The sequence below is a fragment of the Anarhichas minor genome, unplaced genomic scaffold, assembly GCF_050575085.1.
Source record: "Anarhichas minor isolate MPS153535 unplaced genomic scaffold, ASM5057508v1 ptg000028l, whole genome shotgun sequence".
Classification (NCBI taxonomy): Eukaryota; Metazoa; Chordata; class Actinopteri; order Perciformes; family Anarhichadidae; genus Anarhichas; species Anarhichas minor.
In genome coordinates this window covers 9887955-9901681 of record NW_027466474.1, presented here as the reverse complement: position 1 = coordinate 9901681, position 13727 = coordinate 9887955, and the positions used below count along the sequence as shown (strand labels likewise).

General features: G+C 38.5%; 1 protein-coding gene across 2 annotated transcripts; it reads right to left on the bottom strand.

Annotated features, from left to right (window-relative positions):
- Positions 1-133: 133 nt before the first annotated feature.
- Positions 134-9064, bottom strand: simc1 (SUMO interacting motifs containing 1). 2 transcript variants are annotated; one of them, XM_076103511.1, is made up of 10 exons: positions 8663-9064; positions 3965-5299; positions 3614-3864; positions 3405-3474; positions 3086-3234; positions 2545-2637; positions 2279-2410; positions 1704-1860; positions 1521-1605; positions 134-486 (listed from the first exon to the last, which is right to left on the bottom strand). In XM_076103511.1, exons 1-10 carry the CDS (start codon positions 8819-8821, stop codon positions 275-277), a joined length of 2643 nt encoding a protein of 880 aa, XP_075959626.1. In that variant the 5' UTR covers positions 8822-9064; the 3' UTR covers positions 134-274. The 2 variants fall into 2 exon arrangements, 1 of the variants encoding a protein (XP_075959626.1); XR_012957371.1 differs by lacking the exons at positions 134-486; positions 1521-1605 and having other exon boundaries at positions 1722-1860; positions 2202-2410.
- Positions 9065-13727: the final 4663 nt, after the last annotated feature.

The following is a 13727-nucleotide window of genomic DNA, read 5'->3' as shown; positions in this document are numbered from 1 at the left end:
TTAGCAGACTATAGTAATGCAGTCAAAGTAATGACGTAATGGTTGCATTTGTATGGCGATCCAAGGAAGATTGCGCTCATTGATAAACTGATGCCTTTGATAATAGGTAATTAAGAGATGCCTGATATCAATATATTTTTACTTCATAAAACACAAGGCACGGCCTTTATTTAGAATACAATAATTGAACAAGACAATTCATACAAAAATATAAATATTAATTTAGTACAGTCTTTAACATTTCATTCAAGAAACAGAGAACAAGTCTTTTATTTCAACACTGGCAGACATCTAGCAGGTGATCCTGCAGATAAGTGAGGGACTCTTCCACATGGAGAGGTAAGGCTTGGCCGAGGTCCGCCTGGGATCTGGACAGGAAGACCTCCATAGCTTCACGGATGGCGGGCTTGGATATCATATCATCTGGCTTGTAAACCAAGTTGGCAAAACTGCCTCTTTGGTCAGAGACTGAGTTGCACAGATAGCCTGGGTATAACAGATGAAACAAGTTAAACCAAAATGGGCTTATTGCTCTTGTTAAAATGTTTTAATATTCAGGGCTATGGTACATCTGGTATCAGTTAGTGAAAGTTAATATAACCCATGTCGTAAAGGCATTCTCAAGGATAAATAATATCTATGGATATCAGTGGTTAAAAGACTATCACAAATATACTTAATATTTAACGACAATACAAACATTTTAATAGAGGTGACTGTGAGTCAAAACAATCAACACATACATACAAAAGGACAGAGCACAGGAATGGCAAAAAAAGTGAATAAAGTTCCCTATTATAATTATATCTAAATTTGGCATATAGCGTAAAATAAATTCATTCATTTATTCAGTAGAATATTTGCACAATAGTGACCAGAGATGAACCAAATACAGAAATAGAGAATTGGTAAATTATAGTAAGTAGGAAGGAAAGGGAAAGACATTTGACTATGTGACCAGGAAAGTCCAAGTCTTGTTTAATCATTTTAACCACAGTAAGCAATTTTCTTTCTCTGCTGTACAAAAAAAAACGATTCCAATAAAACAGCTCAGTACAATCCCAGATGGTGTCCCACCACATATTGCACATTTACTGGGATCTGAGGTTTCTCACGAGCTCCAAACACCGTCTGCTTAAAGTCAGCAGGACACTGGAGAGCTGTTCTAGTCAGTACGGACGTTGGTTTTGATTCTGACCAGATCACCTCACTCACCTTATGTATTTATGTATTTCTTTAGAATTTATTGAAGAAGAAAGTTGATCATGTTTTGTATAATAAGCATGTTTCATCATTCTGAGAGAAATTCCCATCAAATTATGGAAAGGAGAGCAGTTACACACTCGTAGCCACAATGCACAAACTATTTATTTATTGATATTAACAAAGTTTCGACATGACAGTCTTTCTCAGGGTACCGTGAAGAAACGTTGGTAATCCCATTTAATCGTTTGTGCATCGTGGCTACAGCTAGCTGCAAATACTGTTGCACAGTTTACTGGCATTTACCAACATTTCACCTTTCATCGCTTTGTTGTAGCTGAGCAGCAACATCCAGAGAAGATGGACCAACTCTTCCCACCTCTGCCACCGTTCAGTACCATCCTGGAGGATAAGTGTTGGATTGTAAATCACATATGTTAACACAACTACATCTTGTGAAGAGCAACAGCTGACTGATTGATTGACTGAGTGATATTCACCGAAGGGTCTGGTGTCAGAGTGCAGTACTTTAGAAAGTGAAGCAGAAGACTGAGCGACATGGGCAGAGGGGTTTTCAGTGGGCATGCATAGTCCAACAGATGTTCCAACAGCTTACATCTCAGCAGCTTGCTCTGCAGGCTCTCCAGCAACAACATCCTGCGCGTCAGAAACAGATTAGTCCGCGATAGCTCCGAAAACATATTTCAAAAAGTTCAATTTAAAAACCTTCATGATCATTTTGTGACTCCATTTAAATGTATTAATCCTTTAAATAAATAATGACATTGATTGCCACGCATTTGATTTTTTTTGTTAATGATATTATACAACTCGTCTCAAATTGAATATTTAAAGGCAAACTATGTTAATTTATGAATAATTTACTGTACGTACCAATTATAATTGACAATTTCAAAAGTCTATGAATATTCCAGTGGCACAAAACCACAGGAAAAGGTGATCTTTGTATATTAAAGAAAATAGTTTCTTCCGCTCACTTCAACTTTCCATTCATGATGAAGCAAAACCGGCTCATCTTGCCTCCCTCACTCGACTCCTCTGTCCTCCTCCTCACCTGTGTGCTCGCAGAGGTATATTGCTGATGAGCATATGGAAGAGCTCCTGGGACAGCTTGACGGAGTTTAGAGCTGGAGAACGGTCCACCTCAAGAGCCAGGGACAGCATCCTCTGGAGGATGGACACCATTCTGCACGGGTCAACGGCACAAAAACTTAAAATGTGGGGAAAACGGGCATAAAAGCAGCCATAATGATATATTCATGCATAGAACAATTCATTATAAAAAAATTAAAATAAACTATTTAAGAATGTGTGATTGACCTGACTAGTTCATCTCTCGCTCTGGCTGCTTCTCTAGTCTCTCCACACTCTGTTGATTTCATAATGGCAGAGAAGAGCCACTTGATGACCTCCCTGGAAAACAAATAAACATCCACATTATTATCACAAATAAAAAGTATGAATTAAAAACTTTACTATTTTTAATCTATGAACATTAATGTGATCAGCCTAGCATAGAGTGATGTGCAATATTATGTTGTATATGTCATAAAGTAGCCTTTATGACAACGTGAGTTTAAATGTTACGTCTTCTCTTGAACCCTCAATTTCTTAAGACAGCTGTGAGTTTTGTTCACACCAAAGAGGTGTTTTTTTTGGGCAATCATCCAATAACATGCAACATTAACAGAGAATAGCAGTGCATTTAAAATCAAACGCCACTGTTGAGACACAAGTAAAAGTGCATAACAGTATGAAAGTCAGTGCGTAGGAATGATCATTTGTGTGGGAAGTTTACAGGTTTTGATCCCCTGAACTAAACATAAACATTTTCAACACAAAAAATAAACAACACGTGCACCTGACACGAGGGAACTGCAGATCACACGACAATGTTGCCTTGGCAATGGAGTGGTGGAGTGCAGAGATGGAGCGTTTGGCCTGCAAGTCGTCCTCCAAAGTCTGCACAATATAGTCCAGGAGCATACGCACAACCGCACATGGATGTCTCTTTGTATGGGAACAAGGAAGCAGGAGAGGGCACAGATAGGGACATGTCAGTGTACTTAGATCACAAAAACAGCTACTCAGCTGTAAGTATATGCATACTACGGCAGAGTGAAAGAAATATCTAAATACTTTTTTTTACCAATGACACATTTTGCTATCTGATATAGTACCTGATCGGCCATGACTGAGGTCAGCAACTCCCAGTCCCATGGCGCTGTGGTACTATCAGCCATGTGGTGTCTGCAATCAGAAAGCAGTTTTAATCTCTAACTCTAAACATGGAAGAGACAAGACGGAAGGAGGGACGTAAAGGACAGATCAATCATTTAAATAGGAAGGCTACGAATAATACATTACTCTTATTCCGAGATCCGCTCACCTCTGTGTCCTCATCAGCAGATTAAAGGCCTGCACGCACAGGTGATGAGGACACTGCAGGTCAAGCAGAATGCCACGCAGCAGGTGGGAAGTGATATCTCTGGGTGGATAGTAACCGGGCTGCAGCAGGTCAGACAAGAGCTGCAAAGTGCCCTCTGGGTAGTTCTCATCGATGGTACTGTAAACCAGGCTCAGGCTCTGATGGCACAGCACCTCTGCAGCTCCAAAACCTTTTTCTTCTTCTTCATTAAGCTAAACAAAAAAGAAAATAGAGTCTGTACATTCCGCCTAGCATATAATCATGTGCAAAGAGAGCAATGGAAACAGAAAGATTTGGAGAAATGTCTCTTACCGGGGCTTGAACTGCTCCAGACATTATTTTCCTGAGTGTAACTGGGCACACAAAGTGCCTGTCCTCTCGACTGGCCACCCTAAAGTCCATATCAAATGAGCTCTCTTTGTTCACTTCGTCTCCGTCACTACCCTCTTGCCAATGAAAAGACACTGGACTGTCAATGCCCAGATCCCCATTGTATGTCCCGGCCCCAGATCTGTCATCCATGTCCTCGTTGGACACTGACAAAAGAGGCTCATTAGGGATGCTCCAGTGCAGGGAGTCAGAGCTGTTTGAGGCCTCATCAGCATTGAGCTCCTCCGATTGCCGTTCAGTCGGACTCTCGGCTAGTGTCTGCTCAGAGGTGGGTGTTGGGTCGACTTGGCTCATAATGTTCGGAGATATGGGATTTGTGTGGGACAGAGAGTCTAGACCAAAATGCTCAGAAGGGTTTGGTCCTGTGGGAGGAGAGTTGGGGAATAAGGGATCAGAGAGATAGCTTTGTCTAGATTCCCCTTTGTCTAGTTCCAGTTGTATCAGTTTGGAGCAGACGACTTCTTCCTGTAAGGAATGCTGTGCTTCATCTTGGGATGACAAATTGGATGTTGGAGGGGGGGTGGGCACGGATGAGCAAAAGTCCTCTCTCTTGTCTTCACGAGTGCTGGGCTCCTTTGAGGTTGCAGCAGAGCCCCCTTTGTCTGAGCAGGGAGAGTCAGCTGGGGTCTGTAGAAGCGGAGATGTTTTACCATTTAACTGTGTGTTCGTAGATGTATTACTGTTCTCTTGCTCTTCGTGTCTGATGAGAGATTCAACCACCGTAGACTCCAGCGAGGGATCCAGGTGGGTACCGTGTGATTCCGTAGTTATCCTTAAATTACTAATGCATTCCGGCGCTTCACTATTATCGTCTAGGTTCAGTGACATTTGTGTGCAATCGTTGTTTAAATAGACGGAACACTTTGATGTTTTCAGTTCTGCAATGTGAGTTTCAAGGAAAGGGAATCGTCTTAATTTTACAATTGCTGTGCGATGATGCGTTTGGTGTTGTGTTTGAGAATCCAAAGGTCTCTTCTTTGGCTTTAGGCTGCAACAGTCCTTCTGTAGTGCAAAAAGAGTTGGGTCTCTTGATGAGCTTTCCTTCAAGTTACAATCCGGTTTGTTTGAAGTTTGATTTGTATTTGTACTTTCTTTTTTCAATCGAGTGTCATCTGGTGGCAAATTCTTTGTCTCCAATATCGTCCCGTGTGCTACGTTGGTCTCAGTCAGGTCTACCACCCTCAAGGCAGAGGCATTTTGTCTTTTGTGTTTCAGCTCTGGGAGAGTCCATCTGGGATCGGTGAGGTCGATATAAAGCTAGAAAAGAGAAAAATAAACAGTAAACAACATGTAATCACAGTTAAGAATGTCATGGCTTCTAAATAAACAGTAAACATCATGTAATCACAGTGAAGAATGTCATGGCTTCTAAATAAACATCATGTAATCACAGTGAAGAATGACATGGCTTCTAAATAAACAGTAAACATCATGTAATCACAGTGAAGAATGACATGGCTTCTAAATAAACAGTAAACATCATGTAATCACAGTGAAGAATGACATGGCTTCTAAATAAACAGTAAACATCATGTAATCACAGTGAAGAATGACATGGCTTCTAAATAAACAGTAAACATCATGTAATCACAGTGAAGAATGTCATGGCTTCTAAATAAACATCATGTAATCACAGTGAAGAATGACATGGCTTCTAAATAAACAGTAAACATCATGTAATCACAGTGAAGAATGACATGGCTTCTAAATAAACAGTAAACATCATGTAATCACAGTGAAGAATGTCATGGCTTCTAAATAAACAGTAAACATCATGTAATCACAGTGAAGAATGTCATGGCTTCTAAATAAACATCATGTAATCACAGTGAAGAATGACATGGCTTCTAAATAAACAGTAAACATCATGTAATCACAGTGAAGAATGACATGGCTTCTAAATAAACAGTAAACATCATGTAATCACAGTGAAGAATGTCATGGCTTCTAAATAAACATCATGTAATCACAGTGAAGAATGACATGGCTTCTAAATAAACAGTAAACATCATGTAATCACAGTGAAGAATGACATGGCTTCTAAATAAACAGTAAACATCATGTAATCACAGTGAAGAATGACATGGCTTCTAAATAAACAGTAAACATCATGTTATTAGAGTGAAGAATGACATGGCTTCTAAATAAACATCATGTAATCACAGTGAAGAATGACATGGCTTCTAAATAAACAGTAAACATCATGTTATTAGAGTGAAGAATGTCATGGCTTCTAAATAAACATCATGTAATCACAGTGAAGAATGACATGGCTTCTAAATAAACAGTAAACATCATGTAATCACAGTGAAGAATGACATGGCTTCTAAATAAACAGTAAACATCATGTAATCACAGTGAAGAATGACATGGCTTCTAAATAAACAGTAAACATCATGTAATCACAGTGAAGAATGACATGGCTTCTAAATAAACAGTAAACATCATGTAATCACAGTGAAGAATGTCATGGCTTCTAAATAAACATCATGTAATCACAGTGAAGAATGACATGGCTTCTAAATAAACAGTAAACATCATGTAATCACAGTGAAGAATGACATGGCTTCTAAATAAACAGTAAACATCATGTAATCACAGTGAAGAATGTCATGGCTTCTAAATAAACAGTAAACATCATGTAATCACAGTGAAGAATGTCATGGCTTCTAAATAAACATCATGTAATCACAGTGAAGAATGACATGGCTTCTAAATAAACAGTAAACATCATGTAATCACAGTGAAGAATGACATGGCTTCTAAATAAACAGTAAACATCATGTAATCACAGTGAAGAATGTCATGGCTTCTAAATAAACATCATGTAATCACAGTGAAGAATGACATGGCTTCTAAATAAACAGTAAACATCATGTAATCACAGTGAAGAATGACATGGCTTCTAAATAAACAGTAAACATCATGTAATCACAGTGAAGAATGACATGGCTTCTAAATAAACAGTAAACATCATGTTATTAGAGTGAAGAATGTCATGGCTTCTAAATAAACAACATGTAATCACAGTGAAGAATGTCATGGCTTCTAAATAAACATCATGTAATCACAGTGAAGAATGTCATGGCTTCTAAATAAACATCATGTAATCACAGTGAAGAATGTCATGGCTTCTAAATAAACATCATGTAATCACAGTGAAGAATGTCATGGCTTCTAAATAAACATCATGTAATCACAGTGAAGAATGTCATGGCTTCTAAATAAACATCATGTAATCACAGTGAAGAATGTCATGGCTTCTAAATAAACAGTAAACATCATGTAATCACAGTGAAGAATGTCATGGCTTCTAAATAAACATCATGTAATCACAGTGAAGAATGTCATGGCTTCTAAATAAACATCATGTAATCACAGTGAAGAATGTCATGGCTTCTAAATAAACATCATGTAATCACAGTGAAGAATGTCATGGCTTCTAAATAAACATCATGTAATCACAGTGAAGAATGTCATGGCTTCTAAATAAACATCATGTAATCACAGTGAAGAATGACATGGCTTCTAAATAAACAGTAAACATCATGTAATCACAGTGAAGAATGTCATGGCTTCTAAATAAACAGTAAACATCATGTAATCACAGTGAAGAATGTCATGGCTTCTAAATAAACAGTAAACATCATGTAATTACAGTGAAGAATGTCATGGCTTCTAAATAAACAGTAAACATCATGTAATTACAGTGAAGAATGTCATGGCTTCTGATTCTGTCAGTATAAACACATGCAGTTCTCACTGACTTTTCTCTTGGCCAATAATTAAAGTATATGAAATTGTGAAACTTGTATTTTTAGTTGATAATCCACACTTCTGAGAAGGCACACAGATATTTCACCACAACCTTAATATGGGGGTATCTCTCCCTTTCATATCTCTGGGTGTATTAGGCCATTGTGGAAATCATTGAGTAATGCTGCTTTATGGCAAAATTGCAATGTTTTCATTTGATATGGCCATGTTAGAAAATGTAAATAAAGAATAAAGTAAACATATTACATTTAGCAGGACAACCATAAACAGTAGAGCAAAAGCCACAAAGCATATGGATAGAAATAACTAACACATTATCTATTCATCACATTGCATTGATTGCTTGCCAGGGCAGGGTTTGCGTCACCTGAGGGCAGATGACATTAGCAGCTCAAATGGACATACCTAGAATTCACATCGTGTTGTAAAAGTATTTCACCACCACAGGATTGTGGGAACAGACACGACGCCAAAACAAAGTCAAATTGTGTTAAAGTCAATCCATGTTTATGTATTATAATAACAGGAACAGCCCAATTAGGTTAAGCTACACATTTAGCTTTGCTAAGGCAATATCTTCATGACTCTTGTTAGCTTTATCCGACAAACTCACCTCGACAAGGCAGCAGAAATAGAGGAGATAAAGTCTCTATATTTACCTGAGGAAAGCTGAAACACTGTACGTTTCTGTTCGGTTTAAGTTCCGATTAATTAGCTACAGCTGCAGCGACATCTCGAGGACATTAAAAGTTAGTTAGAACTCGCTACTACCTTCTTATACAAGTTACAGACAATGGTTTCTACAGTAACAGCCGAGGTACGTTCGCTCGCGCGGCATCTCACCTGTGGGACGTTGAACGTCGGGCCAATATCAACTCGCACTGCAGTGAGGGGCGGCGGCGGGTCAGGGTTGGTCGTAACACCGTTGCCGAAGGAGCCGACGATCTCCACATCAGAGTCTTCTTTTTCACTGTCGGAGCTGAGAGTGATCACTTCATCCATGTCTCCAGCACCCTTCGAGCCGCCTCACGAGACAGAAACTTCAGCCGCTTGCGTTGGGTATTATTACCTGAAGCGGACCCATGATAGTCGCCCCAGTCCCGACGAAGGAAGAGCTAACACACGTTAACTCTGCAGGTAACCTTTGGTCCTCTGGCATTTCCGAACAAAATCCAATGACATTGCGTCCACACTGTTGAATCAACTGTATAACCGACAATCCAAAAAAATTGACGCTTCCTGTTTTTTCTTGTATTTCTTCTTCTAGTGTCTGGATGGATCACACCCAGCTACACAGTTGCAAGTAGCACCACCTACTGGTGTGTGAAGACTCAACCTGCCACCACTTCCTCTAATAAAACAATAAAACCCAAAAGTTTGACACAGTTTACTCAACACACATGCCTGCCCACTGACTTTTAATCAAATTGCAGTGAAGCCAGTTGGAATCCACTCCTCCACCCTTTAGCTTGTTTATTAACCCTGTCACATGACCTTCTTTGCTTTTATTGTACACCTGTTGTATTGTGCTTGTAATGGATGAATGGTTCCATTTCATTCGAATTAGGCTTCAGGTGATACAAACAAATACCGTAACATTTAATTTCATGGACAAACAAAAAACATTTTATGGAATTAGATCACATTCAAAAAATGCACCATAAAATGTAGGCTATCTCCTGTGGAGCAGTACAATATGCAAGAGTCTACCTTAACCCTCCTGTTATGTTCGTTTCTTAGGTACAGCCATTACGTTCCCGGGTCAATGTTTAATCATCCAAAAGTTGTCAGAAACCAAAAATTCCTAATAAATATAGTTTGTACTGTTGGGGATTTACCCTCGGGCAAAAAGCCCACCGTATAACCTGACTCCAAAAGACTACACCTTCAGAAGGACCCCGCGCAGATCGTTTTGATTGAAATTACATTCGATGAACAGAAGACGGTAGACGATCTATAAGTATTAACAATTTAATAAGTCAAGCATCAAAGCATAAAAAACATAGATCTATGGTTTCACAAAACACAAGAATTGATTAAGTATCCCTAGCAACAGACAGAAAGTCAGGGCTCGGTCCACGCATCTCTCCTCTCGGTGTTTTGTGAGCCCTGCCTAATCATTTCCCTGTTTCTTTATTCATTCTCATGAGGAGTTGACCTTGTCCTGCACAGGGACGAGTTATCTTCACACACACACACACACACGCCAGGGTTGGGGCTACTGTGTGTGTGGGAGTCCTGTCGTTCTCAGGGATAGCGAAGAAGCTGTTCCTGCTTTCCACCTGTTGTTGCTACATAATATCTCATGGACTAACCCGCTTCACAGCACGAGTTTAAGCTAAACCACCTGTGTGTCAGAGCTTCTTCTTTCGTACGGGAAGCGCGTGAGTGCCTCACCCGGAGATTCAAACCTTTGCTCTATGACACACGCAACACTATTGCAAATGAGCACACGCATAATACTTATACGTTTAATGCCTGTAAATACCGTTAGCATATTTCTACAGTACCTCATCACCAACACCATTACTAACAATTCAATCAGTATTTATTGGAATGGAGTTATTCACCCCTCCATAGATCATAGTTCAATTCGGATAACTCACTCGTTTTCATGAAAAATACATGTTCAAACTATTTTTTAGGTACATTGGAAAAACCTAGATATAAATTGCATTAGACTACCATAAAATGTATTTCTTTCAAATTTGTTTTTACAGTTTGAAACTTTCTTTTTTTCATGGGGTGATGTAGATAAATAGAGATGAGACACTCTGCTGTTCAGGGTCATATTGACCCGCTCACTCAAAATCAAGCCAAATGAGTCATAAGGATTTGTATTGAAAGTAAACTCTATTTATGTTTATTTATAGTGTTAAGAAACAGACATTTACAAAAATTAACAAGATATGAACACAATGAACGCGGTGAGTGTGTGTGTGTGTGTGTGTGTGTGTGTGTGTGTGTGTGTGTGTGTGTGTGAGAAATGGGGTGAAACATGGTGGGAGGTAGAAATATGTTTCACATTTTCAAAGAAAGAAATAGTCTAAACATGACCCTTCTGACCCCATATAGCCTCCACTTTCACTGCCGGGTCAAATTAACCCGAACATCATCTCTGTAATATAAACCTGCAGGGGGGGGTTGCGAATACATGATCATTTTTTTATTTTTTTTTGTTCACGTTGATTACACTAATTAAGGCAAGCAGAAGAAGTTTCATACAAAAAAAGTACTTTCAAATATTTTTTCTAGATTTTCAAACTTTGAAACGGGTCATAACAGGAGGGTTAAAGACTATTGGATTTATTCTAAAGATCCAATTAAGCATAATAAGTTAGACCTGTGCTTAGGTAAAAAGGTCCGCTTTGAAAAAGCTCTATTTGAGACACTTTACTGACAAACGTGCAACGTTTAGAAATTCTGACATAGTGAACTATCTGGTCAAAGTGATAGAAATGTGCATTAGTTATAAATCAGTCAAACAAAGTAGTCATGATGACCTGAAACAAAAAAACTTGAAAAAAACTTGAAAAAAGGATTTTCTTAGAACACCTTTCTCTTGTTTCTTTTGTTATTTGACAACTTAGTTACACTAACAATAAATAATAATAATAATAACTTTATTTATATAGCACCTTTAAAAACAGAGTTCACAAAGTGCTTTGACAGTCAAAGCAGCAAAAGCGAGACAATAATAACAACAGAAATCTCAGTGAGACTGTTGGATACGTTACAAATAAACTAGGAAATGAATGAAATAAAATAATAAAAGATAAAAAATAATTTAAAAAAATACACATATACATAAATATATATATATATATATATATATACATACACACATACATACACATAAAAACTCGTTACTGACTTGAAGTGAACAAAGAAATAAATCACACATGAGTGTGGTTGCTATAGTCACTAAACATGACAGATGTGTTTCATATATACACACACAGGTAAATATAAATCAGATCTCCCTATCTTCAGTGAGTTTTGGGACATTGTGTAGTCTCACACATCACCACTGGAGTGCACTAGTGTTGTGCAGATGAGTTTGAAACGTCCCAAATATAACATTTAGCCTTTACAGGACGGATTGTAGCAATCAAGCATCTGTGTTTTCCTTTTAGAAATGTCCCTAAAAGTGATCTGTGAACAGAACTACTTAGAAATAATCTGATTTAAGATAATCTTTTTTTGGTCTTATTCACAGTCAGGCAAATATATTTCCTCTGTTCTGCTCTTTTATACCTCTCTGATCCCCGAGGATGCATTTCTGATACTCGGCGGACCCACTGGACAGTGTCGTACAAACCCTTGTGTTACAATGATATAAACACAGTATCAGAGTTGAGTAGGCTCTGGGGAACAAATGTAATAAAAGCATTTTTTTGTAAGCCATCCCCAGATGACACATTACATGATATTTTACAGCGTCCTTATGTGATAAGCATGGAGGAGAGCTTTGAGTGTTTCGTGGTGCATGGCATCACTAAAATCTGCTTCCTTTCAATGGGGAGCTGTGACACACATACACATAGGCACACATGTGTTGCGTTGATGATACTGTAACTGTGATAAGAACATTGCTGCTGTAGAAAATGCACTAACTGTTGTCAGCTTCTAAATGCATGTGGCAGCAGATATTCCAGGAAAAGATATATATTTTTTCAGTAACTCGTGCTTGTTTTTCAAAGAAATAAATTTTTTTTGTACTGCATTTAATGTAATTGGATGTTATTAACCAGATGCCTCCAACCACTAAACCTTGTGAGGAAAATCAGGCAGGATGAGTCATCGTAATAACCTCCTGACACCTACAGCATGTGAAGACTTTATTAGGATGGTTATGGAGATAAAGGAATAAGGTATGCATATAGAGTTGTAAAGATTTCTTTTGTGCCTTTGAAATTATCCTTCCCCTTTGTCCTGTTAAAATGCTATCAATTCTGGAGCCCACGCGTTGCTTCAGTTTGAAAGCAGACTGTGCTATAAATGTCTGATAAAAGTAGCACGTTATTATAGGAGTAATAATGTCCAACACAACAGTGGTTGATGTCGAATCATTTTTGTCAGTCAGTCCGTATTATTGTGTTCCGCTCATTAGTTGTGGGAACACAAATATTACCACAACATCAAAAATAATTCAGCTGGAAAAGGTGGTCCAAGTTCAATCAGACAGAGAGAGGGAGATGGATGATATTTGAAATCCCAGATGAATCTCCACACTCTGCTGCCCGTACATGGACACAGATTTAGGATGAAATACTTTATCAGCAACAGAGGCATGCTCTGTTGCGCTTTCCAGTTTTAAAAGGTGAATAAAAGCACGTCTGCACTCATTAGTTACTTGCTTTGGGAGCCAGTGATGTCTGATATGAGGCCAGCTGGCGGTAGACAGACCTGAGGAGATCTGTAAATGGCATTGGAATGAAAAACAGTGCAAGTTAAAAGTCCTAATCTGGAATCCAATCAACCAACTAAATATGTGATATTTACTAACCGTTTACAGCTACCTTGTGTTTTTTTTGGGGGGGGGGACTATCCAAGACTATTTCTTGGATAGTCCCACACACAACCCAGCAAATTGACATTTTTAAGAAATGTTGTGTAAATTAGTAAACTTCAGAGGTGCTCGTTGGTGGATTTCGGACAGAGCCTTGCTAGCTGTTTCCCTCTGTTGCAGTCTTTGTGTGAAGCTGAGATAAACCTCCCCTGGCTGTATATTTAACAGAAGGATATGAGAGTTATATCAATATTTTCATCTGCCTTTTGGGAAGAAACTGAATAAGCCTATTTTCTACAATTTTCAAGAGAAAATTTTTCAGTCTGTCGCTTGAGGTTTCTCAATATTTTTGATTTTCTTGCGGAGTCAACAGTAAAGAATACATATGTTTGTGTA

Coding starts and splice junctions, on each gene's coding strand:
- simc1 (XM_076103511.1), bottom strand. CDS start 8,821: ATGGATGAAGTGATCACTCTCAGCTCCGACAGTGAAAAAGAAGACTCT. Junction 3,475..3,613: donor CTGCTGATGAGGACACAGAG/GTGAGCGGATCT, acceptor TTCTGATTGCAG/ACACCACATGGCTGATAGTA. Junction 1,606..1,703: donor CTCTGACACCAGACCCTTCG/GTGAATATCACT, acceptor CTTATCCTCCAG/GATGGTACTGAACGGTGGCA.